Source organism: Suhomyces tanzawaensis (genome assembly GCF_001661415.1).
Source record: "Suhomyces tanzawaensis NRRL Y-17324 unplaced genomic scaffold CANTAscaffold_2, whole genome shotgun sequence".
Taxonomy (NCBI): Eukaryota; Fungi; Ascomycota; class Pichiomycetes; order Serinales; family Debaryomycetaceae; genus Suhomyces; species Suhomyces tanzawaensis.
In genome coordinates, this window is record NW_017963637.1 from 1918955 (window position 1) to 1943355 (window position 24401).

General features: G+C 44.1%; 13 protein-coding genes across 13 annotated transcripts; 8 read left to right on the top strand and 5 right to left on the bottom strand.

Annotated features, from left to right (window-relative positions):
* Nucleotides 1-100: 100 nt before the first annotated feature.
* On the bottom strand, nt 101-731 carry CANTADRAFT_203933 (uncharacterized protein). The gene has a single exon (XM_020206561.1). The coding sequence runs from the start codon at nt 616-618 to the stop codon at nt 295-297; it is 324 nt and encodes a 107-aa protein (XP_020066428.1). The 5' UTR covers nt 619-731; the 3' UTR covers nt 101-294.
* A 402-nt stretch (nt 732-1133) lies between these two features.
* On the top strand, nt 1134-2522 carry CANTADRAFT_63136 (NAD(P)-binding protein; the record flags this gene model as incomplete). The annotated part of the gene is made up of 1 exon (XM_020210869.1): nt 1134-2522. Exon 1 carries the CDS (start codon nt 1416-1418, stop codon nt 2520-2522), a length of 1107 nt encoding a protein of 368 aa, XP_020066429.1. The 5' UTR covers nt 1134-1415.
* Nucleotides 2523-4068: 1546 nt separating this feature from the next.
* Nucleotides 4069-5448, top strand: CANTADRAFT_25496 (NAD(P)-binding protein). Its single transcript, XM_020207439.1, has one exon. It carries the CDS (start codon nt 4375-4377, stop codon nt 5404-5406), a length of 1032 nt encoding a protein of 343 aa, XP_020066430.1. The 5' UTR covers nt 4069-4374; the 3' UTR covers nt 5407-5448.
* A 1309-nt stretch (nt 5449-6757) lies between these two features.
* CANTADRAFT_20828 (SDR family oxidoreductase) lies at nt 6758-7783 on the top strand (the record flags this gene model as incomplete). Its single annotated transcript, XM_020206624.1, has 1 exon — nt 6758-7783. One exon carries the CDS (start codon nt 6758-6760, stop codon nt 7781-7783), a length of 1026 nt encoding a protein of 341 aa, XP_020066431.1.
* A 398-nt stretch (nt 7784-8181) lies between these two features.
* On the top strand, nt 8182-9754 carry CANTADRAFT_203960 (uncharacterized protein). The gene has a single exon (XM_020206562.1). The coding sequence runs from the start codon at nt 8397-8399 to the stop codon at nt 9633-9635; it is 1239 nt and encodes a 412-aa protein (XP_020066432.1). The 5' UTR covers nt 8182-8396; the 3' UTR covers nt 9636-9754.
* Nucleotides 9755-9873: 119 nt separating this feature from the next.
* CANTADRAFT_20830 (uncharacterized protein) lies at nt 9874-10719 on the bottom strand (the record flags this gene model as incomplete). Its single annotated transcript, XM_020206625.1, has 1 exon — nt 9874-10719. One exon carries the CDS (start codon nt 10717-10719, stop codon nt 9874-9876), a length of 846 nt encoding a protein of 281 aa, XP_020066433.1.
* Nucleotides 10720-11326: 607 nt separating this feature from the next.
* CANTADRAFT_28316 (uncharacterized protein) lies at nt 11327-11488 on the bottom strand (the record flags this gene model as incomplete). The annotated part of the gene is made up of 1 exon (XM_020208241.2): nt 11327-11488. A coding segment is annotated over one exon (162 nt), but the record flags the coding sequence as incomplete, so codon positions are not given.
* Nucleotides 11489-11876: 388 nt separating this feature from the next.
* On the top strand, nt 11877-12671 carry RVS161 (amphiphysin-like protein; the record flags this gene model as incomplete). Its single annotated transcript, XM_020209531.1, has 1 exon — nt 11877-12671. One exon carries the CDS (start codon nt 11877-11879, stop codon nt 12669-12671), a length of 795 nt encoding a protein of 264 aa, XP_020066435.1.
* Nucleotides 12672-13366: 695 nt separating this feature from the next.
* On the top strand, nt 13367-18137 carry CANTADRAFT_25499 (uncharacterized protein). The gene has a single exon (XM_020207440.1). It carries the CDS (start codon nt 13860-13862, stop codon nt 17814-17816), a length of 3957 nt encoding a protein of 1318 aa, XP_020066436.1. The 5' UTR covers nt 13367-13859; the 3' UTR covers nt 17817-18137.
* A 136-nt stretch (nt 18138-18273) lies between these two features.
* Nucleotides 18274-19003, top strand: CANTADRAFT_25501 (HIG1 domain-containing protein). Its single transcript, XM_020207441.1, has one exon. The coding sequence runs from the start codon at nt 18320-18322 to the stop codon at nt 18917-18919; it is 600 nt and encodes a 199-aa protein (XP_020066437.1). The 5' UTR covers nt 18274-18319; the 3' UTR covers nt 18920-19003.
* A 584-nt stretch (nt 19004-19587) lies between these two features.
* On the top strand, nt 19588-20577 carry CANTADRAFT_47660 (pepsin-like aspartic protease; the record flags this gene model as incomplete). Its single annotated transcript, XM_020209485.1, has 1 exon — nt 19588-20577. One exon carries the CDS (start codon nt 19588-19590, stop codon nt 20575-20577), a length of 990 nt encoding a protein of 329 aa, XP_020066438.1.
* Nucleotides 20578-20663: 86 nt separating this feature from the next.
* Nucleotides 20664-21861, bottom strand: CANTADRAFT_25502 (uncharacterized protein). Its single transcript, XM_020207442.1, has one exon. It carries the CDS (start codon nt 21829-21831, stop codon nt 21058-21060), a length of 774 nt encoding a protein of 257 aa, XP_020066439.1. The 5' UTR covers nt 21832-21861; the 3' UTR covers nt 20664-21057.
* Nucleotides 21862-21993: 132 nt separating this feature from the next.
* Nucleotides 21994-22395, bottom strand: CANTADRAFT_25503 (uncharacterized protein). The gene has a single exon (XM_020207443.1). It carries the CDS (start codon nt 22262-22264, stop codon nt 22103-22105), a length of 162 nt encoding a protein of 53 aa, XP_020066440.1. The 5' UTR covers nt 22265-22395; the 3' UTR covers nt 21994-22102.
* Nucleotides 22396-24401: the final 2006 nt, after the last annotated feature.

The window sequence follows — 24401 nt, forward strand, 5'->3', positions numbered from 1 at the left end:
AAGACTTGTACTTTGGTGATATCTGGCGGGACAAGTTGCAAAAAGAAGAAACCAAAAATGTCAACCAACGAAGCTAAAATGGGGTCCGACGGGTAATATCGCGCTACTGAGATTCCATAACCTCCAACGAGTAGGTCAGCTACCCACTTCTTCGTTCTTAGGATCCAAAGAAAAAGTGTGAGTTTTTCCTTGCGGACTACTTGTTGAACGTGTGCATATGTGCCATACCAAATTTCCGCCCCAAGCCACAACAATACGGTAGTAGTGTTACAAGGGACGACCAATGCACTTACTCTACAAATAATTCCTCAAACAAGGAGTGAAGTCACTTTTCAAAAAAACCATAACTTGGTGCCGCAAAAAATGCAAGTTCGGCGGATGCGGACTTCTCATTAAACCCGGCCGTTGCTGAATCCGCACCAGTGTAGTAATTCCTACTTTAATGTGTGTGTCGTGTCTCTCTTGTTGGGGTGATTGCAGAATGCACTCAACTATCACCATCCAGTAGAGGTAGATAAAATACCATAAGTTCGGTTGGTCAAAATGAAAAGTTTCCGTGGACACGGTGAATAATTCCTGTAGGCAAGAATAATAAGTATGATCAACTATGCGGAACATGTATACCTATAGCATGTTGCGACCACTTGGTATTGCTTTCTACAGGTTCAATTATCAAAATCATTATGCATGGTCTCGTAACGATTATTTCACATACAACAGCAAAAACTCTGCTGCCTTCCAGCTAAGCGGCGATCTTAAATAACTTACTTGGGCTGGATACTTGCAAATGGAAGGTCCGTTAAAACCGTAATCAGATATCACCTATCTCAATGTGTGTCAGAAGTCAAAAATACGCCAGTAATCTGGTATCTATTGAAGTGTAGGTCTCTAGCGCAACTGCAAGTCTATTCCTATTTGCTTCAAATGCGACACAGATTCTGGTGTGGCAAGATGTTGGCTTCCCGATACATATTGCCTTTGTTGAAATATTTCCGATACTACAACCTGTAAACTGCAAACCCCGGATTAGTAATCTCCTGGCTGGAGGAAGGCAGCAGATTTGCAAAGACATACTGTTATCTACAATATTTTCTAGCAAATTGACATCAATCGGCCAACTAACTAGCGAGCCAAAACAGTTGACAAGTAACGAAATACTTTTGTTAATAGTGGCTTTGAAACTACACCTTGAGCCCCGTAGTTCCAAGATGTAGAATCAAAACTTTACGGTGCGGATTTGGTGGGGAAAAACTCAAAATACCGGACTTCAAAATTGACAGGTTAACGAGACAGGTACGGCACAATTTCACAATCTGCACGATATGCAAATTAGTAATTCCGGCAACATGCCAATCGTAATATAAAAGCAGTAGCATCCATCCAAATCTCCTCTACTCCATCAATTCCCTTTAGTTATGTCTTCTGTGTTTATTTCTGGTGCTTCTGGTTACCTCGCCCAACATATTTTCAAGTTGTTAATTGCCAACGGCTACAAAGTCGTTGGAAGTGTCAGATCCGAAGCCAAAGGTGAATATTTAAAGACTCTTTTCACTGAAAACTTCGAGTATGCCGTTGTTCCAGACATTGCCGTTGAGGGTGCTTTCGATGAGGCCTTGAAGAGCCATCCAGAAGTTGTTGCCTTCTTCCATACTGCTTCTCCTTTCAACTTCGACGATGATGGAATTGAAGAAAAGCTTTTGAAGCCAGCTGTCGGAGGTACCAGAAACTGTTTCGTTTCTGCCAAGGCTTACGGTAAGAACCTCAAGAGATTCATCCTTACTTCCTCCTACGCTGCCAACGCCTGGTCTTACCTTGTTGACAAGACTATTCCAGAAGATGTCAGAACCACCGAAGAAACCTGGACCGAAATCAGTTATGAGCAAGCTCAAATTAACGGTTACACTGGTTACCACGCTTCCAAGGCTCTTGCCGAAAAGGAAGCCTGGAAATTCATCAAGGAAGAGAAGCCAGACTTTGAACTTGTTGCCATCAACCCAGTTTACATTTTTGGACCACAAGCATTTGACTCTGAAGTCAAGGACACCATGAATGTCAGTGCTGAAGTTATCAACCAATTCCTCAAGTTGAAGAGCACTGACCCTTTGCCAATTGTTAAGGGTCTTCAAGTTGACGTTAGAGACGTTGCCAAGGCTCATCTTTTCGGTTTGGAAAGAGACGATTACATTGGTCAAAGAGTTATTGTCCAACACTGTGCTTTCAGTCAGCAAACCATTGCTAACATCTTGAATGAAAAGTACCCTGAATTGAACCTTCCAAAGGGTGACCCAGAATCTGAACCAGAAAGTATCAAGCGTGTTGTTCATGGTGATTTGGATGACTCCAACTCCAAGAAGCTCTTAGGCCTCAAGGAAATTGACCTCGTCCAAACCGTTGTGGATTCGGTTGACCAAATCTTGAGAGCCAAGAAGGCTGCTTCAGCTGAAACACAAACACTCTCAGTTCACATAATAACAATTAATAAAGCATCTTTCATCGTAATCCGTTTTCGTAGTTGGTTCTAACCTAATTGATTTGATGTCGCCACAATTCTGATGCCATTGAGCGAATTCTAGCATCGAGAGTCAATTAAAATACATGCTCTAATTTGAGATGAACCTATGCTTAGATATAGAAGAGTCACCAGATTCTCAGCACGATCGGGAAATCTGTCTATTTGTCAAAAAAAGCATGCATACTTACTAATGGTTTCATATTGGAATTCAATTAACAGTAACCTACAAACAAGATAAAACTATTTGAATGGCTATTGATTCACCATGATTCACCTATAGATGTGCTGATTGCACGGAGTTTGTGTTCTTTGAAATCCGAAGTCCGCGATCTCATAATAAAGCCGGGTTTGACATTTTTACACAATGTAATTAAAAGTCCCTAAGCGGAATTGTGCTAAGGTACAAACTCAGAAAATGGGATTTGGTAAATGCTTTATTTTCTCTTATGCGGTCAAAGTTACTGATCCCTGTGAAGGTGTAGGAAAGTAAAACTTACCCAAAAATTGTTCCATCTTTCACATATAGCACATATCAGAAGTTACACAGGCTTACAAGCAAAAGTAGGCTATAAGTCAACACTAATGGAATTATTTAATGCAACGGAGCAATTTATTCGTGTTTGACCTCACTTACCTAGACTGGTTCACTATTTGTGATCTTCGTATTTTCTGTCTATACTGGTCACGAAATATGGTGATGGTCAATTTGACAACTTAAATGCAAGAATATATAAAATATTGAAATAGGATAATGGACTGTTAATTTTGATTCCAAAGTTACTGGATTTGATAGTAGAATAAGTTTCGATAAACATGAATAAGCAAGGGAGTTCTCAAATAGTCAGCGCCTCTACACCGAGCTATCCGTTCTGGCAGACAGAATTTGAGCTTCAGTAAAGAGATAATCTACTAGTTACAACAGGAGCATCATCCAGCTTCTTGTATAAGAAGATTTTTAAAGTAGAATCGACAACGAACAGTGGTACCTTGTAAAATGTCGCACGAGACATTATTGCAACCATTTTCCACATAAAACATCCAGAAAACTTGTAGCATCACAGAGTCACAGTTTGTTCAATCCATTGCTACCAGTGTCCAAGGTGGGATTAAGGACCGCAATTACTAATACTAAAATTGTAATTAAGTTAGATTCTCGAGTAAACTCTACATTCTTGTTTGTTTCGGTTTGGAGTGGAAAGTGATTCACCATGAATCACCAGTTTTCACTCGCAGCAAATTTGCAAGTTACACGGGATTCTCTCTCGTTTATCGGAGTTCGCAACAGCAGATCTCGTAAGCGAGAACAGCCTCCAGGTAGACATTTGTGCACCACTTGATGGCAGTTGAGCTAGCTACAGAATTTATGGTGCATTTCTGGCCCAACACATAAACCCAGGTACATATCCTCTATTAGTTCATGTAAACTACGGGCATGGTGTAAAATGCATAATGGAAGTTAACCCAGTCCGCTCCGTTTAAAAGCGCGGCGGAACGTCCAGAACCAGCAAAAAAGATTTCATCCCTGCATTTGGAATACATGTCAGTGGTGATTCAAGGTGAAGCACACATTAGAAAAAACACTCGGACCACGTTATTGTATTGGTGGAATTGCTGTGGCAGGGCTCGTTTGTAAGCGTTGTTTCATGACACTACCGGGGCGGCACCGAAATAGCAAGCCAGTGTTTAGTAAGCTACTTTTCCGCGTCATCCAATCTACTAGTTAACTAGAATGCACCATGTACCCCATAATAAGTATACTTCGTAATTTTGAGAACTGTCAGCCATGCAGCAGTCTATAAAAGGATACGGTTTTCGCCTTGGATCCACTTCCATATCAATCAACAACTCACACACTCATCACAATGTCTACTGTTTTAGTCTCAGGAGCCAACGGCTTCATTGCCCAGCACGTCGTTAGTCAATTGCTTGAAAAGAAGTACAAGGTCATTGGTACCGTCAGAACCGATGCCAAAGGTCAACACTTGGCCAAGAACTTCAGCACTCCAGACTTCCAGTATGTTATAGTCTCAAACCTCTCTTTACCAGGTGGTTTTGATGAAGTTTTCCAGCAGCACCCAGAAATCGAGTACTTCCTCCATGTTGCTTCCCCATTCAACTTCAGCGATGTCGATGTTGAAGAAAACCTCTTAAAGCCTGCTCTTGCTGGTACTAAGGAAGCCTTGTCCTCTGCCCACAAGTACGGAAAGAACCTTAAGAAGCTTGTGGTCACCTCGTCCTATGCTGCTATGGGTTGGACTTATCTCATTGACAAGTCCATTCCAGATGATATTTACATCGACGAAGACAGCTGGACTGACATCCCATGGGATGTTGCTGCTAAGAGCAACGGGTTCATTGCTTATGTCGCTTCCAAAGCTCACGCCGAAAGGGAGGTATGGAACTTCAGAGAAAGAGAAAACCCAAAGTTCGAACTTACTGTTGTTAACCCAACCTACGTTTACGGCCCACAAGCTTTCGACAGCGATGTCACTGAGTTTATGGGTGAAACTTCGGAAATCATCAACCGTATCACCAAGTTGCAACCCGATGAAACTCCTCGTAGAGAGAGAGGTATGTGTATTGATGTTAGAGATGTTGCTGGAGCTCACATCATTGCCATAGAAAAAGACGAATGTAACGGTAAGAGGCTTCTTCTCTTCAACGCTTCGTTTTCTGAGCAAAACTTCCTCAACCTCATCCACAAGTTCTACCCAGAACAATTCAAGAATGTCCCAATTGGTGAACCAGAAACTACTGAGGCAACCCTTACTAAGACTTTCTGGGGTGATATTCACAATGAAAAGACCAGAGAGATCTTGAAGCAAGACTGGTACTCCCACGAGCAATGTGTCAAGGATGTTCTTGAGCAAATTGTCAGGGTCAGAGGCCTTTGAGGATTATTAATCTATAAAGTTTATAGTTAACGAATAAAGGGTATATCACATTCAGATAATGTAGCTGAACTGTATCCGGATTCTCAAGTGACCATCATAGAGCTATGACATGAGTTGTGGGGTGTCAAAACAACAGACCCAAAGCAGATATGTTACGAATCGATATGAGAGATTTGTTGGAATAGATGATTCTAGAAATTGATGCAATTATATATATGGGAAGACCCCGTTAAGTGTAACAGAGGAGGATTCAGGGTAGAAATTTGGACGAATTGGCGATTTCAACAACAACGTCACCACCTAGACATTTATATTTCCTAATAGAGTTTTAGCCACCGAAATAAGATTCTACATTTTTAGTGTTAGTCCAAAATTCGAATAATAATTTTATCGATGAGAACTAGAGTTGATTATAATCCAAAATTCAACTATCAATTCAAGCCATGAGAACTAGGGTTGATTACTATCAAAATACGATATCAATTTATGTGATGACGGCTACTTTATGATTTAGCCAGCAGAAACTAGAGTTGCATAATATTGAATTACTCTGAGTCTCATGCCATCGTAGCTGACGTATGCATATACTCTGGCGAGAACGGATTATTTCCAAATTCTTATGCACCAATTGCCATGCTATGGCCCAACCAGCAGAACCAACTGTGTGCAGGACACTTCACCGGAGAAGGGACTTGGTGGGCAATGCCACCGCAACAGACACAATTCCTATAGATGCATTGGCATGCCCATGCTGACTAACTCCCCTTGGCTACAATTAGTAAGTGGGGTCTCGAAGCATCCTTTCCATTAAGGGGCCCATTTCTCCCCATGGTTTTACACTTTCTCCTCAGAAATTTATAGGTTAACATCTCAGGCGGATCCCAGTAGCCGCACCCGTCTATTTCCGTCCCACAACCTCCTCCACAATTCCTTGATAAGTACCATCTCCGAAAAAACAATAGGCCACGCACTAGAACTCTCGTGTATTTGTCAAGACCGTTGGCTCGAACTAGAGATTTGCGGGTTAGCTTCAGGGTGCTAGGGGCCTCCATCACGGCTAGAAAACTCGACCTCTTGAGCCTGCCCCACCAGTGTAGCTCACTGGCTACTCCCCCAGGCGGGCATCAACATCCCCCTGCTTGGCCACCACCCCCATTTTTTCCTGAAATTCCAGGCCCATCTCTGTCTCCAGATATATCCGTGTTTATTCGTTGGGCAGTGCGAGCCCTGTCCGCAGAATGGCGATTATGTCAGACACTTTTCAGTCAAGATAGGTATAAAAGGACGGCTGGTCGTCGCAATTGTAGCTAGTATCACTCATAGATCCGTTCACACACACATATATATAACAATGTCCTCCACCGTATTTGTCTCCGGGGCCACCGGCTACATTGCCCAACATCTTGTTCAGCAATTGCTCGACAAGAACTACACCGTCATCGGTTCTGTCAGATCCGAAGCCAAGGGTGAAAACTTGAAGGCTCACTTCCCCAAGAACTTCGAATACGTCGTCGTTCCAGACATGGGCAAGGAAGGTGCCTTCGACGCCGCTTTGCAAAAATACCCTGAAATCTCTGCTTTTCTCCACACTGCATCTCCTTACAACTTCAGCGACGAGGACGTCGAGAACAACCTCTTGAAGCCAGCTCTCGAGGGCACCAGAAACGCCTTGGCCTCTGCCAAGGCCTACGGTAAGAACGTCAAGAGATTTATTGTCACTTCGTCGTACGCTGCTCACTCGTGGACCCACTTGGTCGACAAGACCATCCCAGAAGACATCAGAGTCACTGAAGAGTCGTGGACCGAAATCTCGTGGGAGCAGGCCAAGGCCAACGGTTTGGTTGCCTATATCGCCTCCAAGGCTATTGCTGAGAAGGAGGTGTGGAGATTCCAAAAGGAAGAAAACCCCAGCTTCGATATCGCAGCTGTCAACCCAACCTACGTGTTTGGCCCACACCTCTTCGACTCCGAGGTCAAGGCTCCTTTGAACGAGAGTACTGAGGCCGTTAACAGCTTCCTTAAGCTCAAGTCGGAAGACGACATCTTCCAGTACAAGGGACTTTTCATCGACGTCAGAGACGTGGCCACTGCCCACGTCGTGGCCTTGGAAAAGCCAGAGGCCAGCAACCAAAGAATCATTCTCAGTGCTGGTCCATTCAGTCAGCAAGTGATCCTCAACGAGGTGCACGAGAGCTTCCCAGAATTGAAGCACTTGCCAAAGGGTGACCCAGCTTCTACTCCAAAGACCCTTGTTCGTGTCATGCATGGAGACTTGGACGACTCCAAGTCCAGAGAAATCTTGGGTTTCGAGTTCATTCCTTTCGACAAGTGTATCAACGACTCCATTGCCCAACTCATCAGGACTGGCTTCCCATAGGTGTGCTATTCTGTAACAAAACGAATAAATAATGGCTGCGAAAAATTCTGTAGGAAGTGAATTGCGGAATGAGATGTAGAGACGATACATGGTGAATAAAGCTATGAAGAGGAATAGTTTTGGGGCTCGCCATTTGGCACGAATTATTTCAAAAAGTAGACAACATAATTGAAAATCAAAAATTGTAGATCAGATATGTATCGGGATAGGCAACTCGGAACTCTGGTGCTACCACTCTGCAATAGTGACAGGTACTTCAATAGGAGTCACATGGGTGCCCCTCCCTGATAAGAAGTTTTTTCCTTCTGGGGTGAGCTACATTGATATTTCAACTTAATTTTTAATAATTTTTGCAAAAATGAGAATATTTTCAATTCATATCAACTCGAAGATCTCCCCTCAAAAGCATAAATGGGTTAGATTATGGCCCAAAATATACAAATAACATTGACACATCTTTCAATTCAAGCCTATCCAAGGCCTGGGCACCGCAATGACCCTAAAGAGGTGTTTCATCTGTACTAAGGGTAGAGTTGTGTTGTTGATGCAAAATGATTCCCGCGCACGACCCACTATGGATTAGAATGAATCGGCACGAGCCAGTATACACGCAATGTCCCTATCCAATGAATATACCCCTATAATAGCGGAAATAGGCACACGTAATATCAGGATAGGGTTTGCTGGAGACCCTTTGCCATCAGCAACCCAGTGCACAAGTGCCAAATATCCCTATCAGTTCCATGATGAGTATCCCCAGTTTCTTGATGTCGACGACTCTGCGATGAACAAACACCAAAGAGCCAATGTTATAGAGCAGATGGTGGCTGAGCAGCCTGAAATCAAGCAATTGATCCAGATTTATGGGAGTGAACGTCATAAATGGATCCATTTGAACAGATCACCAAGCGGAAGAACAAATGCAACAGAAGAGGACTGGCACCTTCAGGATTTGCTAGCAGATATGCTACGGGACGACTTGGTGCTCGCGCCACGAAGATGCAAGGTCATCTTGGTCGATAGAGGCTTCTCGATTGCCACGAAATTCAGGCTCTGTGAACAGTTGTTGAACAGGTTCAAGTTCAAGTCTGTGATAACGTGCCCGTCTGCGGTGCTTTCAGTGATGGGCGCCAATGAGCGGAACGGGCTAGTACTTGATTTTGGCTGGGAGTCGCTTGGGGTTAGCCTGGTTGTGGATTTGCGAGATGTTTCCCAAAGAATCGAGGAGATTTTCACCTTGGGAGGGCTTACTTTGCACTATATGGTGGTAAGGGAATTGATCCGGTTGGACAATCCACACGTAAACGAGCACTTGTTGGCACGGAAGGACTTGTTTGAGATTGTGGAGGATTTCATCATGAATGGAATGTTTGTGTTGCCATACGGAGAGCGTATAGACGATCATACGCTCGCAGATTTCAAAATAACAGATGATGTTTTCGTTCCAGGATTACTTCGGTACAAAGTGGTTGAAGATCTCTACTTCAAGAACGAAAGTTTGAGACAATCAATTACTGGCGTTCTCGAGAGCACCAACATAGACACTAGGCCCTTATTGCTAGACAATGTGATCATAGCAGGCGGAGTATCAGGTATACCCGGATTTAAATATAGGATGGTCCAAGAAATCAAAGCTTGGACTGGAGCCAAAGGCGTGGTAGGAAAACCCACCCTTGGAGCATGGGCAGGGTGTTCGATGTACGTATCGTCTGTGCTTGTGAACGAAGACAAGTCGGTATGGAAAGAGCAAGAAGTCACGAGGGATATCATTAATTCGTTGACTACGGAAAACGGGGTCAAGTTGGCTGGATTGCCAGACTCAGTGAATGCGATTCATAAGATCGGTAGGTAATTATAGATTGTTGGTCCAGGTTACCTGGGCCAGGACTAGATAATAATATAGATGGCAGCTTCCTGTAAGAATAGGGACTGAAAATCTGTTCTATCTGAGTACTTCACTCGTAGCTATACTTCAAACTGAAACTCGCGGTTCTGCTGAATACGCCCTCATGGCTCTAGATCAATACACTCGTGTTTCTGGCCGTGTCTCGAGACTCTTCGATATTAGCTGTATATTTCAGGCTCGATTTCTACATCTCGGGCTCCCGGGCTTCAGACCCTACCAGTTCTGTAAATTTGGCCCACGGATATTTGGAGTAGTAATCCTGAGGGTACATCCATGAAAGGAGGGCCACCTTGACTCTTTCCCACAAGGAATTGGGGCCCACAGGCGTATCCATTTCATGCCATTCATGTTCGAGAATAAAAAGAAGCCTCCATTCGTCATTCATATGCTGATCGAATTGCGGCACATTGTACAAAGGTCCTACCAAACGTGAATCAAATGGAGTTCTCTCAACCCTGTCCAACTCGAGCAGCGCATTCTTGGGTAGTAGTGGCGCTTTCATATGGGCTAGGGCGGTCGCTTGAATGGGGTTATTCTGCTCCATTAACGATGCCGGATAATCACGGGGTGTGGACTTATTCGTGATCTCATCCACACCGGACACTTGTGATTCATCTTGCCTTGTCTCACACTGCGAGGAAACGATCGGTTTTTCCAGAAAAGGCACCCAACGAGTTGTGTCTATACCAGACGTCATATCTGGCGACTCAGCAGTGCACACGGATGGAATCTCTACGGAAACAGGCTTTTGCGTAGTCACAGTGAAGCATCCATGGTGTGAAGGCTCTCTTATGTTAGACTTTGCAGCTGATAAAATTCTAGCTAGCCCCGTTGGCGTGTTGCCGAAGGTCTTGGGATTGAGGCTGTTCGGTGTATCAAGTGAAGTATCTGGTGGTGTATTTGGAGATGGTGCTTCGTCTGTGTGCGTTGAGCGTAAGAACAACTTGTTGGATTTTGCCGTGGAGTTTGAGGTTGGCACCCTCTTTGAGGGAACATGCTCGTTCATAAACACCTGCCTATCACCTAGCATCGTCTAGTGAGTCTCTTGGTGCAATATATAGTCAGTTTTTGGTGCAATAAGTGGTGGGAAATATTGCAAAAATTATCACCAGACTCCGCGCTTAACACAGAAACGTAGCAGCAAATCAGGATACTGGGATGAAAGGTTAAGAAGGAGTCTGTGGTGCCAGAATAGAGCAAATAGCATCGTAAATGATATCAACACCAGTGCACAAGCACCAACTAGAGTCATGATAGGACCTGAAGAAAACAGGAGCAACATATACCCAATAAGAGATAAGTTCACACGATGAGAGGCTCTGTAAGACACCGTTCTGTAAGATACCGTTCAGTTGGTGTGTCAGTAAAAGTCACGAACAAAGCAGCACCATCCATTTGGACGAGAACAGTAAACTTCAGAAACATATAGCTCCTAAGGATCAATAGGCCAGCAGAAAAACTTCAACGGTAGCAAACAAGTGGATCAATTTTATCCATTGGAGTTTCCAGACCGAAGAACAAAATCCAGTAGACGGAAGAACAGAGGTCAGCAGACGGAAGAACAGAGGTCAGCAGATGGAAGAATAAAGGTCAGCAGATGGAAGATTAAAGGTCAACAGCCGAGTGTTCCAAATCGCCTACTTTAGGTCCTCGCTCTTCATCAAGCTACCGAAGTACTCCTGCAAGTACTGGTTCTCGTTCTCGAACTTGTCGCTCACCTGCTTGGTGTCTCTGATGTTGTTCATGAGGGTGTTGATCTTTGCTTTCAACTGGAGTATCTCCTCGATTTTGGCTTCTTTCAGCGCCAGCTCAATTGCATCTGGGCTCTTGGAGGCTCCAGAAGGTTCTTGGGGAGCAATGGCTTCCAGAGACGCTTCCTTAGCCTCAATGGCTACGGGCTGTGGTGATGGAATGGGTGGAGTTTCAGCCCCATTGGCGTTTTCTCCGGGAATTTGGGCATCTGGCTGGGACAAGGGCAGTTCTATGTCAATCTGGGGCACGCTGGGTGGCGTGGCCGTGCGTGTGGGGCTTGTTTCGGGACTCATTGCAACTGGAGTATCGAGACTCGGTATGGGCATGTAACTGGTGAAAGGTGGTCTGCGCACGACCCGCTTCTTCCGCGTGATCACTCCCCCATAGTCAGCACTGCGGATAGCCACCAACTACTACCAGCAATTGTTCGCCAGCATGTCTTGGGAAGGGTTCAAGAAAGCCATTAACAGAGCAGGCGCATCCGTCACCGTCAAGGACGTGGACAAGACCATCGACAAGGATTTCGATGTGGAAGAAAGAAGATACAAGACGTTGAAGACCGCTGGTGTCAACCTCCAGAAGTCAGCCAGAGGATACTTGGACTCGTTGAGATCGGTGACTGCGTCGCAGGTGACGATTGCCGAGATCGTGGGCAACTTGTATGAGGAAGCCAAGCAGGGCCAGTCGATATACTCCAACGTGGGAAACGTGTACACCCAGTGTGTGAGGGAGTTTGATGAGGAAACGGTGAAACAGATGGACGGACCGTTCCGAGAGACCATTCTCGACCCCATCACCAAGTTCGCAGGGTACTTCAACGAGATCGACGACGCCATCAAGAAGCGGGCCCACAAGAAGGTGGACTACGACCTGTGCAAAGCCAAGGTGAGAAAGATGATCGACAAGCCTGCCAAAGACGCAGGCAAGTTGCCTCGTGCCGAGAAGGAGTTGGCCATGGCTAAGGACATCTACGACGAGTTGAACACCCAGTTGAAGGAGGAGTTGCCCCAGTTGATTGCGTTGAGAGTGCCCTTCTACGACCCCTCGTTTGAGAGTTTGGTCAAGATCCAGTTGCGGTTCTGTACCGAGGGCTACTCCCGGCTTGCGCAGGTCCAGCAGTACTTGGACCAGGCCTCGCGAGACGAGTATGCTAACGGGTTGTTGGACGGGAAGATCGACCAGTTGCTTGCGCAGATGGGTACGTTGAGCATAGCATCTTTGGCCAAGTGAAGGGCGTCTGCTTGGCTGTACCAGCAGGTATTGGATATAATTGCGTTTGTGGAGTACTATATATGTAGTTAGAAATTTAAACTAGCAATCGGAAGTTTACATGTAGTAGATTAAATCTAGCTGTTATTAATTATTTGCGAACAGGCAGACTCTGTGGAATCTGTCGTAGATAAGTTAGCTTAAAATAAATAAATATGGATTCTAATAATTAATTTACAGAATTTAAGTGTATTTCAACGCCCGTTATAACCAAATTTACCAGACACTGATGACTTTAGATACAATTGAATAGAACATAATTTATTTACCGTTCAACTTTATGTCGAAGATATCGAACAAATCAGAAATACAACTCTGGAGTATCCTAGCAGTCAATGACACAGAATCGCCAGCATTGTTAAAGCCCTGGAGATGTCCATTTGTCAGCTATTCGTCATAATTAATCGCCAATCGATAGATAAAATGTCGCACCACCAGCAAAGCCTCCCAACGACATTGCTAGCTGTTCTAAAAAGGATAACTAGGAACAATATTTTGTGGTCCGAGTGCCGAAGACTATTGTAGTACTATTGTCCTGATAAGCCAGACCATGTATGCTTATTTAGCCTATCCCAACCGAGGTTTACTGATTTTTATCCTGTCTTAATTGTGCTCGTATCCCAATGAGAGACATGGACGTAAAAGACCAGTGTGCAGCCACCCAGGCGAACAACGGCGAGAAATCCCGACTATAACCCTTTGCGCTTCTCCCTGGTCCACCAGTGGCCTCGGAACACCAAAAAAGCTCCCGGAATAGCGATTTTTCAGAAAAGCGCAAACAATCCAGGAGCGACCAGAACCGCTATCCTGAACCGTCAATGGCCGCTCCAACAGGTCAGCGTCCCGAGTCTCCCAGCCCTTGTCCCTATTCCCCAATCTCGGCCCTGCTGCCCCAGCTGGTGTCACAATCTCTTCCTCCTATCGGAAACAGGACTATACAGGTTACACAAAAAAGTGCATATTGTATCATTTTAATTTACCAAAAGACAGATTTTGAGACATTGCTAACACCACAAAGCATCCACCAACCCCACCACCCTATCCATACGTCCAGTAGGGCCGATCACCCCATCCTCCACGTCTCTACTCGCCACTAATTGCACGCATCCGCCACGCTACGCCTCCCCCTCCGGCTCATGAGTTCCCACCATGAAAAGTCGTTCTCTCTTTCTCCACTACAAACAGGCAGTGATCAGCGTGATATCGTTCGTACTATCTCATCCGCGAACAGTGATCCTTGTGCCGACCATCTGTGTGTTCGTGCTATCGTATAATGTGGCCTACGACTTCACCATCAAACGAATCAACTCACACCTCCCCATCAGCATTGACCAGCATACGCTCTTCCAGGAGCTGGAGCTCTTCCCGGCAATCGACAGTGCCGACACCCTCAAGGACGTGGTTGCAGGTGACTTCTCGAAGTCGCCGTTTCTTCAGTGCTTGACCAAGGTCAGTCTATCCGAGGCCTCCAACGGCAGTGCTAGCGACAACATTCTCAGCTTCGACTTCTTCCGCCAGCTCCACAAGCTCCAACACATGTTGGTGGACTCATACAATGACAGCGTGGTGATCATCTCGCCGCTCTCGGACTGGCCCATGAACAGGGTGCGCTTTGGCGACCCAGAGATCTCGCCTTCCATCTTCAACATTTACCTCATCAAGTACCTCAACTATGACTTAAACAACCTCTTGACGTTCCTCTATGTGGACCGCATCGTCAAGTCCAACCATCTCATCAAGTACGCCAAGAACATCCACGTCTACCTCATCCACAACCACCGGGTGGACGTGGCAGGAGCCATTGGTGCGTTCTTGTCGTCCACGTCTAGCCTGCTCCAAGTGGACGAGATATTGTCTACTAGCAAGCAGTCCAGCATCCGTGATTTCATCCACTACTACCTCTACCAAAAAAAGAGGAACTTCTACGCCAACTTATTTATTACATCCAGCAACTTTGCTATTTTCACTTCCATAATAGCTTTCATCATCTTCATCTATATTTCTATAGCCAACGAGCATAAGATCAGGTCGAGTTTCGGCCTAGTCCTCGGATGGTTGGTGGGCGTATTCATTTCGAGTGCTGCCGCAGTCAACTTGACCGTTCTATTTCATGGCTATAAATCCTGGAGATTGATCTTTGAACCCCTGACTGCATTCACAAAGGCGTCATTGTTAATCACCATTCTTATCATGAGCTCGAGAGGTCTATTCATCACCATCTCGACCCTTTCCAAGTCCGAGTCGAACCTGGCAGACTTCCACAGGAGATTATACAAATTTTACACCGGATTCAATGGATTTCCTTTGATTATACCGTCGTACTTATTCAATATCGGGGGAGTATCGGGGGTATACGGCATTGGAACCCTCATTTTGTATTATAACACCGAAGGAAATCTTTACAATTACTTCAAACTCAGATGTTCAAAAGTATTGGAGGTATTCTTCATTGCTTTAACACTTCAAGCATTACTTCAGTTGAGCTACATTGTGGGAATTATCATGATTGATTTGAAGAGGGTCGACTACACTACCATTCTCAACAACCAGAATATAAAGAAACTGAGTTCTGATGACAATTTGGTAAATGCCAATGACGGTGTTAATTTCTTCTCATCCTTTTTGCTTCAACTCAACAAGCCTCTGCACCTCAGGCCAAGCAGGACCTCATCTCCTACTAGATACTCATTGGGCCAATTTTTCTTGAAAGTTCGTTACTCCATTAGGAGTGAAACTTGTTCATGCGTCATGGTGGGGATTAGTTTGGTTGTATTGCTAGGGGTATTTATCCATTGGTCTTTAATAATTCCTTCCAATCTCATGAATGACAACCATAGGATAGTGGACCTCGGAGGCTTAAATATTCTTAGCAATACCAACAATTTCATCTACTACTTGGAATTCTTGTCCATTTTGATCTTTATTGTTGCAAGTTCCTTCATTGTCTTCAGGCTTACAGGTGCCGTGACTCAGTCAGCGAACCAAATCATGGGTCTTAAGAGTTCTATTTTCCTTGTTGAAAGCGATTTCGAAACAGAGAAAAAGTACCTCAATATGATTGAACTTCCAGGAGTTCTGCGAGAAGCCGAAATTTTCCAACGTGAATGTACTGGCCACTCTCTGGACATTATAAAGGTCAAGACGAACTCGCGGAGTTCGTTTGTCGTGTCGGTTGGCTTGGATCATAAGGTGCTTATTTGGTCACCGTTGAGTCAACCCGTTCCCAAGCCAGTCAATATTGCTACTACAGTTCAAGTCAACGGTGTTGAACGAGAATTCTGGCCCATCAACCACGTTAATATAAGTGATGGCGGAAATTTCATCGTGTTGATGAACTACAAATATGGAATTGTGAAGTGCTATGAGAGAAAAGATCTTAATTACAAATGGGAGACAAGCTTGCCTGATGATTTGAAAGAATTGATTAAAAACAAGAATTTCAAGATAGTGGAATCATTCTTTAGGAAGAGGACAGTTCCTGGATTTTTAGCCAGAAAGATCATACAAAAACAGCGCGAGCTGCAACCAATCGACAATGATTCTGTTGCTGGAACCCCAAATCTTTCACGCTCTGCCAGAAGAAACAGTAACGTTTCGTTGTCGTCTATGAACGGTAACTTTCCACTTCCACTTAGCCATGGTTATCACAAGGATGCCGAAACCGAAAGACGTTTGAGCAGAGATGATTTTATTGCAGTCTTGGAAACAGGATATTTATTGACATTCTCCTGTGTTGATGGAAAGATGAAGATGTTGGACATTCTCAGTCTAGTTTATCCTGACCATACTGGGCTCCATTTGGTGTCGGTTAAGAAGGTAAGAACTCCTAGAATCAACGACAGAATTGTTTGCCAGGTGAGTAATTATGATATTATCATAGGCACTTCTATCAACAACGGATGGAAATTCAAAAAGTTACAAGTCAAAGAGGGGTTCTATAACCAAGAAGGTCAGAAGATGATTTCTGGCATGATGTCTCAAACCAACTCATTTGGGAGTGACAATAACTTCACCTCGGTGTACATGAATAATTCCGCCTCGAAGCTTCAGAATGAGCTGGCCTCCAAGAGTCTGTCCGCACCCCCACGACCTCTTATTCAAGTCAATAAACCAATAATAGCCCCTGTGGAGTTCGTGGGTATGATCGTGCGTGTCAAGAATTTCACAGCAGAATTAATTGATATCCAGAGAGGTTATGTCTTAAAAACATTCAATGTGGGTCACTTCAAACCCTCAACATTCAAAGTGGCCCACCTGGAGCCAACCCATTGCAAGTTCTGTGGGTGTGCATCTATTCAGTCATTTTCAATTGTGTACGAGGATTATGACCAACCTACGCTTATTATACACACATTCAGAATAGACATCAAGAGATCCAAGAATAATATCTGTCTCAGAGTGGAAAGAGATCCTAGAGAAATCAGATGCTTAGGGTTCGGAGCAGCCACCGAGCACCAATACTGGTTCAACAACATGGAAGGATGGGAGTTAACCGATGTAAACATGATTATTGGATTTCGAAAGAAGGGCAGTTTGAACGATGATAATTACCATGCAGAAGAAGACGAATTTGAACCTGTTATAACCGCTCCAAAAATCCACTCCTTTGATAGTATGGTTGAGAATTCAGGGTTGATGTCCTTGCGACAAAGGCGAAAGCCCAAGTCCTCGCAAACGAAAATTGTCCCCGAAGATGGATTGGAGGAAATGTGGGATGGATTTATCATCACGGTGTTTGATGGAAAAGAAATCAGTTACCGAGTTCCGAGCACAGAAAATCATCGGATCGACTTCCTATCAGACAGAATCAACTCTGTGGAGAAATACGGCTACAAGTCGGCACTTATGTGTACTTCCAATATGATGGAGATTTTCTATCTTGGTAACGAAAATCTCATCGAAGACGACATCTACTTTTCGGGTACGAACGCTACCATCTGGTCGGTTTTGGAGGATCAAACCAAGAAGAACAATAGCAACAAGGAGAGCGATGCTTTCAAGCTGATGCAACCGTTCAATAGCGAGTTGTTGTTCATCAACAAAAGACGCAAGATGTCGGAAAGAATCAAGGGCAGCCGGGTGCAAAGACTCCAAGAAGGGGTCTAGGAGCATGGAAGCTCAGGTGCATGATGCACCCTGCAACGACCACCGTACAGTGCTTCGTGCGCCAGATGCTGGGGGCCACCACTGGTAGCAACAGTGATGGAGCCTCCGAGCCACCACAGTCGCAACTGCCTCAAACTCCGAGGCTCGCAATCGGCACCAGCAACCGTTGCTTTTACCCCTGGCAAACAAACCTGTCTTCCTCGGGTGGCCTGATATCCCAGGATATCCACGGATTTCCCGGTTTCTCCCGCGTTTATGCGGGTTCCGCCTTATAGCTAGATAAAAGAAATGCACGTTCCACATGACCTGAGAGTCACCCTCAGTCCTCGTATCCGGTGCATAGCCAGTTTGTGTGGCACACATGAACTGCTGCGCGAATAAACTTTTCAAATCCCGCGTCCGCAAACCCCGCGGGTGCTAACTATTTCTATCCATATAAGACTAGCTTACCGTGCTGCTGGTTTCGTCCCATCAAGTACAACACTTATTTCACATACACTAACATGAAGATTTTATCCGACGAAGAGAGAAATGCTCACTGGAACGCCGTTCTCTACGAAGGTACCAAGGGCCTTATCATTGGTATCGGGTTCTCATACGGTTTAGTCACCTACATCAAAAAGAAGAACCCAATCTTATACAAGAGAATGAGTGCTTCCACCAAGGCTGCTACCTGGGCCGTGCCTTCTATTGGTATCAGTGCATTCTGGGCCGACGAAGGGTCCGTCAAGTTCGATGAGGAAACCTACAGATCGGACTACTTGCAGAAGCAGAAGGAAGAGATGGAAGCCAAATTGCAACAAATGTCCACTTCCGACAGAGTGATGCACCACCTTAACGACAACAAATACAAGATCATCGTGGGTTCGTGGGCCGCTTCGTTGTACGGATCTTGGAGATACGTCAACAGAGACCCATTCATGAACACCCAGCAGAAACTCGTGCAGGCCAGAGTGTACGCCCAGGCCTTGACAGTGGTGCTTTTGTTGAGTACCATCGTGCTTTCCATGAAGGAGGCTGAGATGAAGAAGAAAGAACCAAAGCCCGTTCCTGAATGGAAGAGATATTTAGATGAGCAAGAGGCCATCAAGAAGAGCCAATAGCTCGACACTTGTCATTACCAGTAATCTGCAATTACTGCAACCATTCATTGTATCTAGCTTTACCTTTATTTCACTTGTCATCTTTTTATAGATCAATTAATGAATATTTATGAGTTTTAGGTTGGAAAGTTGAGCTGGTAATTGGTAACAATTAGGTGATTTTTATCTGGTTAATCTAGGGTCAATAACTCTACTTTGGAGGAATTTCATTTCGAATCCTAGAGCGCTTACAACTACCACAAAAAGCATACTTCCCACCATATTGGGGCTTAGCTTGATTGTTGAGATCGAAATCCGCACTCCACATGTTTTGAACAATCTGCACGATTGACGTATGTAAGGAACCAGCCCGCGACTTACAACAATAGATGAGCGAATAGCCAGCATTAGAAGCTAGCCAGTACCGTTAAATGCTCGGATATAAAGCTGGAATCTATTGTCAGTGAAATGGATACCTCCTGAAAATTCAATAACTAATGTCTATGATTTTCCTGACCATTCTTGCCCAAGTAGTAATCATATTAATCTTTTCTGGAACCGCACATAGTGCACTAATTCCTAATATTCCTAATGGAGCCATGCAAAATTCAAAATATCTAAAGCTTGACATCAACATAAAACAAGGAGGGTCATCAACTTCAAATAGATTGCTACTGAAATTGGGTCCTATGGGTTATGTCCCAGAGCCTTTGGAAAACCTTGTTTATTACTTTCAAATACAATTGGAACTCGGTTCGGACAAGCAGAACGTTTCATTTCAAGTAGATACCGGGAGTGCTGACTTTTGGGTCCCCTTGAAAACAGCTGATTGCGTCAATTGTGAGTTTCAAAGTGGAACTTTTGATAACGCTACTTCTTCAACATATCGAACTTTTGGCGCCCCTTTCTCCATTAAGTATGGAGGTAATGATAGTGCAATCGGAGAATATGCATCAGATCAGGTAACAATTTCTAGCGGTCAGACCATAAATAATATGACATTCGGGGCTGTTAACTCGACTACAAGATATCTAGCGATGATGGGTGTCTCCTTTGATACCGAGGAAAATGGAATCTATAAGAATTTTCCTTCAATTTTGAAGTATAATGAACTTATCGACAAAACAGCTTATTCGCTATATTTAACAGATAACCAAACTCAAAATGGAGAAATACTTTTTGGAGCGATTGATCACGCAAAGTATAAAGGAAGTTTGGAGACATTTCTGGTAGCAAACAATCGATTAGCTATTGATCTTGATGAAATTGTTGATGCCAACGGTACTTCTCACAAACTTAATGGTTTGTCTGTTCTTTTAGACTCTGGAACAGCAGACATATGGTTACCACAGGAAATGTTCTTAGAAATTGGAAATTCTATCACTGGGGCAAGGTATGACTCCAATACTAATCGATTTGTAGTTGATTCTTGCTCGTTACCCAGCGATAAGTCACTAATGTTTAAGTTAGGCAATACTACCATTCGAGTACCACATAGTGAGCTTTTACTTCCTGATTGTACATTGGGAATAGAAAGTTCGGTATCTCTCTATGGTATCAATATCTTGGGGGTGAGTTTCTTAAAGCATAGCTATAGTGTCTTCAATCTTGACGATAAAACCATTTCTATTGCACCAGTGATTTATACCTCTAACTCAGATATAAGAACCATTGAATAAATAAGAACTCAATAGTTGACAGTTATTGGCTAAACATAGGGCTTGTAAGTTACTAAATTGATATTCAATGATTGAATTGTATTACTGTTATTGTATGTTGTATATAAAGTCTATCGATACATGGTAAGAAAGTGCGAACTTTAGCAAAGCACATTTACTTTGCAGATGTCAAGAAAACTTTACTTGTTCTAATCACTCTTTAGTTAATGGGGTGGGCTCCAACGCAACAAAACGTAAGTGGCTATCAGTTGATAATTCAACAGCATTAATGCTGGACTTGAAGCAACTCAACACGCAACCCTGAGAACTCCGAGTGGAGTAAAAGCCATCGTAATCTAATTGAACATTTCTATAAAGTAATGTTGAATTAATACAATTAACAAGAGTGCTCACTTTTAGACTCAACTATATGTACATGTTGACTATTATTGTAGCCTCAGTTAAGAGTAATAGATTCTATTATACGTTTTAAATTGTCTTTTAGTCCTTTTCTTCATATTCAGAGTTGAGCCAACCATTCTGGAATACAAACCCTCCAGGAATTTCGTAAGCCAATTGATTGGATTTGTTAGCTGCCTTGCCACATGGATCAATAAGCTGATCAAGGCCAGTAAAAGTGTTGATAGTAGATGTGAAAACGGTTCCATCTTCCAGTGTCACCTCAGGCCAAAATCCAACATAGGTACTAATGGGAATGCATTCGTTTCCTTTTGGAGTGAACCAATACAACTCGTTGAAAGTGAGACCTCCGCTTGAAAGTAGGGAATAGTTTTTGGGGGTCCAGTACTCACCGATGGTGACCACTGTCTCGCCAGTTGCATCATCAATCAAAGTACCGGTCCATCTGTTGCTGCCATCTTCGTTGTGCGCGGTCCTCTCCATTACTTGTGTATAGTTCTTTCCGTACTCCCATGGAAATTCCACAGCACATGAGACACCTGGTCCGCCATCAGCACTCTTATAACAATTTGGATGGTCAGAGTAAGGACCGTACCCAAAAACACTGTATGTTAAGTGGTTAGTGGTGCCTTCCTTACGGGGTTGAGGGCCAAAGTAACCTGCGTCTTGAGTGGCAAAGTAAAACAAGGTTCCATAGTAGTATCCTTCTACCTTGTCGCCTCCGACATTCCACTTTTGCAGCACCTTGACGACTTTGCCATCAAGGCTGTAGTCTGGTTTGAAATAAATATTTGGGGAATTAGCAAAAGCGCCAACAATAACGCTCAAGGAAACAAGTAAGTTGGATAATTTCATGATAATGGAATAATTGCTTTGGACATTTGCAGGGAATTATGGGTTATATAGATGTCATTTTGCAGTTCCATATTGCTGCATGAAGTTATTGTCCAATATTGCGAATAACATGCAAAATGTTATTGCGAGTAACTTGCAAAAGTTGAAAAATGGTGACACAGTTGACACTTGTAGTGCTTTCAATTGCGGTTTGACTACACCTGGTAATTGATCTCGTTCAAAATAAAGTCAACCACATCGAAGTTTTCTGGTAATCAATGGGATAGGAATCCTAGACTTGAAGAGGATCGAACCAAGTCCTGGGGTGCACACCGGTTGGTTTGGAGCACTGGAATTGATGAATGCGTGCGAGAATCTCAAATTTCATGACCACTACCAAATATGTTGCATTATCTTGAGGAGCATTTAACAATGTATTGTATTGCAAGCACATTTTCTATCAGTCCATCCCTGCGGAGTATGGTAGTAAGGATGTTTTCAGAGTATAGATAGAAGGCTAGCCTTTCGCAGAAAGGCGTAGCTTTGTTATCGAATTTAAAAACTAACTTTCGTATATAATAAAAGACGGAGATCGCTCTTAGCAGAATACCAATAGATAGTCTTGGTATTAAGACTATTTCGCTAGGCTCGTCAGTACTAGTATACTGCCTAAACTAAGAAAAGATGATAACTTTCAATTCCGGGAGATCGTACTCTTTTATAGCCGGAATTCTATTCCGGGTAAGCTATTTCATTCAGCTGCAAAATTTCCCTTAGGGCTTTCGGCCTCTACGTCATATGCAGGATGGGGTGTTTTGTGACACGGCTGCTGACGTAATACTGTCCTTCGCGTGGAGGCTGCAAGGAAGCGTCTTTGGTCTGTGTTTTGTGAATGAGGTTACTTTGAGTGAATGGAAAGGACTTGGTGTGAGGAGGAATTCTGCGAATAGCATGTCACTAAGATGAGATTCGGGAGAATGATGGATCGTGTTAGCTGTCTGTTGTTTTGGGTACCCGTGAGTGGTTAAGCTCGCATTCTTAGGGAGACAGTTAACGGTTGTTTCGATTCGGTATCCGGAGGGATGCACTTCCTGTTGGGTCCACTTGCCAAGTAAGTTGTCTTTGACGTCTTCTACGTCTGTTAGATTCGTCAATGATGGTGACTGGAAGAGGTTGACGTTTTCTGAGGCGTGGCACTTCGGCCGTTGCCGGTCTTGTTCTTCTAGTGTACCGTTGTGGTCTTACCGTTGTTTGGTCGTGCTTACGTTTGGTGTAACTCGGTCTTAGCTGCAGTAGACCTAGGATCGCTTTGTTGTGCGTGTTGAGTTGGTCCAAAAGGGTGGGACCCCGTCGCTTGGAGAAGATCACCTTGAATCGATCCCTGGGGAGATCGCCTCGGTGATTCTTCGGGCGGAATGCGAATGATAAGGTGCACTCTATGGCGCGGCGAATCTTTTCGCTGTAAGGTCCGGTCCAGTATGGAGAGTAATCCGCTTTGATGAAGAACGTTTTGATTGGCTCTTCCGTGGTTAGACTCGCCTGGGGTGGCTTCCTGATTGTTGTAAGGTGTTTGTCCATAACTTCTTTGAGGTAGCCTTCCGGATAAGCCCTATCCTTGAGTCTGGCGTAAAAAAGTGCGATTTGGCTGACCGCGTCTTTTTGTAGGGTATTTGTCCGGATAAGCCTGAGAAGTTCAGCTTTGATGAAACCAGACTTGACTGATTTCGGGTGTTGACTAGACCATGGTAAGTATTGGTAAATGTTAGAGGGCTTTCTATACGTGGAGTACGTTATAGCATCACCGATGGTGATCTGAACATCAAGGAAGGACGTTGAGTGTTCTATCGAAGTCCAATTGATAGTCAATCCACTGAGGGCACACGATATTATGCTCTGGATTTCCTCCGCGTCGGGACGTCTAGCGATCACTAATATGTCGTCTAGGTACCGAATGTAGAAGGCGTGGAATTGTGTTTCTATCTTTTTTACCATATCAATTTCTCTTTCTCCGAGGTAGATATTGGCGTATTCTGGTGCACAGGACGTGCCCATGGCGACGCCAATAACTTGTTTGTAGACATCTCCTGATGGAGTTATGAAGTAGTTGTTCTCCATCACATATCGAGTTAAAAGAGAGATGCTGGATGCACGGACAAGAAGAGCCAATCTTTGATGTCCTGGTGTGCTGGAGGAAGTGAGGTGACGATATATAGCGTCCGTTATGAAGCTCCCATCTCCTCTGGGGATGTTTGTGTAGAGACTGCTGACGTCACCTGTGAAGATACAGTAGTTGCGCAATTGAGACGGCTGCGTACCCGGTTCGTTCAACATAGAGTTGATGGCTCTAAGTTTTTCGAGGACCGCTGGTGTATCTTTCGCGATCCAACTATATTGAGAAATGGTAGGTCTCAATTTGTAGGAAAGCCATGTTGAGAGGTTTGAAGTGGCCCATGAGTGTGATGGCACTATGGGTCTGCTACTGACCGGAGACTTGTGAACTTTTGGTAAGATATGAAACACGGGTAGCTTACCGAAGTTTCCAGAGTATGGTAGTAAGGATGTTTTCAGAGTATGGTAGTAAGGATGTTTTC